The sequence below is a fragment of the Propithecus coquereli genome, unplaced genomic scaffold (genome assembly GCF_000956105.1).
Source record: "Propithecus coquereli isolate 6110/MARCELLA unplaced genomic scaffold, Pcoq_1.0 Scaffold39, whole genome shotgun sequence".
NCBI lineage: Eukaryota > Metazoa > Chordata > Mammalia > Primates > Indriidae > Propithecus > Propithecus coquereli.
In genome coordinates this window covers 85526-88718 of record NW_012149618.1, presented here as the reverse complement: position 1 = coordinate 88718, position 3193 = coordinate 85526, and the positions used below count along the sequence as shown (strand labels likewise).

Here is a 3193-nt window from a genome sequence, read left to right as displayed (position 1 = left end):
CTGAAATAAAAAAAAGAAAAAAAAAATCAAATGGGAATGCTAGAAATAAAAAAATCATGATAACAGTGATGAAGAATTCCTTTGATGGGATATTTAGTAGATGGGACACAGCTAAGGAAAGACTCATTGAATTTAAAGACAGGTCAGTAGATCCAACTGAAATACAAACAGGAAAAAAATGAATGAAAAAAACACAACAGCGTGTCAAAGCGCTATGGCACTGTGAGACATCATCAGATAGTCTAACAAATATACAATTGGAGACTCAGAATGGAAAAAAGAGGTAATGGGGCATAAAAGATATTTGAAGTGATATGGTCTAGAATTTCCCCAAAATAATGTAATACATAAAACCACAGATACAAGAATCTCAGAGAACCCTAAGGTAGAAGGAAAAAGCAAACCTATATACATCATACTGTAGCTAATGAAAACCAAAGATAAAGAGAAAAGTCTTGAAAGTACCCAAGAAAAATGAAGCATCACACACAGAGGAACAAAGATAAGAATTACAGATTTCTCATTGAAAAATGAAAATTTAAAAAAAAAATCATAAGTATGAAAAAATTTATATCATTGTCTCCAGACAGAACTTTCAACGTCTAAGAGGTTCTATAATGTCTAGTATATTAACCATTACCTGCTCCTTTTACAATAGTCACTTTCTATGTATGTTGTAGGCAGTTTAAGCCACTCATTTGCAGTAATAAAGGGCCTTGAATTAGAAATTCTTGGGAATCTTGAATGCAGTTGGGCCTTCTCAACCTCTTTAAATTCTTTCATTGTATATATTTTGCCTGCAGAAAGATTAGTAATCTAAATTAGCACACTTAAATGCAATTTCCACTGCTCTTGGGCCATGAAATCACACAGCAGTTAGGAACTAAGTACCAGTCTCACACTGAAGAAGAGTTCTTTTTTCATCATCCTCGTCATATTGTGCTTTTTTCAAAGGGTCACGAAATGGTGGGATGATAACCTACAAGAGAGGAACTTCTTTGAGGACTGGGATGCAGTTCTGAATATTAAACATTTTCAGTCTATCTTATCCATAAGGATAGGACAGACTATCCACATATGGCTCTTATGCCAGAAGAGTAAAGAATATAATATTTACAAACTAATAGCTTACTATGATGTATATTTAGCACATTACAAACAGCTGGGAGGCTCTCCAATACTTCTCTTAACAAGGTCCTCCAGTCAAAGAGGCAAGGTTAGCTCTCGTTTCAAAGTGTAGGTTAAGTCTTCATAAATTCTTTTGTTGTTATCGTATATTCCCACATTTAAAAATTTCTTTCCCATGCACAAAAGAAAAAATATATCCATATATTCATCTTACTCCCTAACATCCATAATCTACAACATAATTAACAGTTATGCAAAACTTAACCAACATAATATTCAAAATGTAGATCGTTTATGAGCCAAGGCATTGAAGCACCAGATCTATTGTTATGACCAATGTTATCAATATCAAAATGACAGTTCTACGAAAGAAAACAGCATTCAGCAACAGTAACATTCATGGTCTGGGCCTACTCAGTGAAATTCTACCACAACCTAAAAAGGCCACCCATGTATATTTCTAATGATAACCAGGCTTGTTTTTCTGAGATAATTATAATATACATCATGGCTATTAGAGTTAAAATAAACAGTGATCAGTCTGCCCTCTAGAATTTTACTTTTACAGAAGTTATAAAGAGTGTTACTTATAAAATATTAAGAAAACATTAACTCATTATAAAAAGAGACAAAAACAGTACTGTCATTTTCAGGTTTTTGTATGTGATTTATTGACATATGAATAACAAATCAAATTTTAAATTGAAGAGAGAAATAGAGAACATTCTAATTTTATCAGCAATGGTAAGTCCTGAGACTCTACTATCTCTACTGATAAGCACTTGTAGACCATAAGAACCTAAATGGAGATATTATAACCCACTGGTTCTCCAACTGTGTTATTTCAAGATGTTGTTATTATGTCCAAAGAACTCTTGGATATATGAGTTATCTTTTGGTATTTACTATATTGGGAATTAAAACTGAGAAAATTTTAAATTATTTATTAATTTTAATATAACAATAATAAGCCTATTATATTTAACATATATTTTTATGAATAAATACTACATTTTCCAAAGCAAAAAAATAGTGAAAGGAGTAACATTGTTTTGCATTTTTGTAAATTTCTTTTATGTCTTGCTTAATAGAAGACAACTGGATTCTCACATCTGATTCTGCATGCAATCTGTTGAGATATATTGTTTTATTTGAAGTAAATGAAGGAAATCCATACAGAGATATGTAGTTGAAAAAGGAAGGAGTATTTTAACAACCTTTTCAGATCACTGTGGATATCTTCTTTGATACTATACTCAAACTCAACAAGTGGTGGTTTCTTAAAGGTTAGTTATGATATGGAATCTGAAACCATATCAATGAATTTTTCATGCTCTTCTACATTAAAATCCATGGTCTGCCTTGCACTTTGAATGAATCTTTTTCCCATGCATGATTTTGTAACATCATGAATTGATCATTTGGGAAAAAATTTGGATCACTGAGTTATGTATGGAAGAGCTTCCAAATGTTTATACATTTCATTATACAATATCAAAGAATCACATTCATTAATATCATTACCAATCTCATCAGTAAAGTCTTTGAGTATTGGAACATTGTCACACTCATGATGGTGAATGTGAGTTTTCCAAAATTCAAATGTTTTGCTTGAAAGCTCACATTTTTTCATTGGCAACAAATATTGTCAGTAGTTTTCCTTGAAGTGACAGGCTAACTTCATTCATTTTGTTATTTAATAACAGTGTATTATATTCTTCAAAATTGCTAAGAGAGTAGATTTTATGTGTTCTCATTTACAAAAAATAAGTAGCATGTGAGGTAATGTATATGTTAATTAGCTAAATTAAGCCATTCCAGGCCAGTCACTGTGGCTCATGCCTGTAATCCTAGCACTCTGGGAGGCTGGGGCAGGTGGATCACTTGAGGTCAGGAGGCCAGCCTGAGCAAGAGTGAGACCCCATCTCTACTAAAAATAGAAAAAATTAGCTGGGCATGGTGGCACGGCCTGTAGTCCCAGCTACTCGGGAGGCTGAGGCAGGAGGATTGCTTGAGCCCAGGAGTTTGAGGTTACTGTGAGCTAGGCACTCTAGCCCAGACAACA

The 3193-nt window shown here is 33.2% G+C and overlaps 1 protein-coding gene across 1 annotated transcript in view; it reads right to left on the bottom strand.

The window, feature by feature from the left end:
• The window catches only part of FAM228B (family with sequence similarity 228, member B), a 34414-nt gene that overhangs the window by 20304 nt on the left and 10917 nt on the right, over nt 1–3193 (bottom strand). The window contains exons 5-6 of the mRNA XM_012652442.1: nt 892–979; nt 641–797 (exon numbers count right to left, since the gene is read on the bottom strand). Of these exons, the coding sequence (XP_012507896.1) occupies nt 641–797; nt 892–979 (245 nt within the window). The remainder of the gene's footprint in view (nt 1–640; nt 798–891; nt 980–3193) is intronic.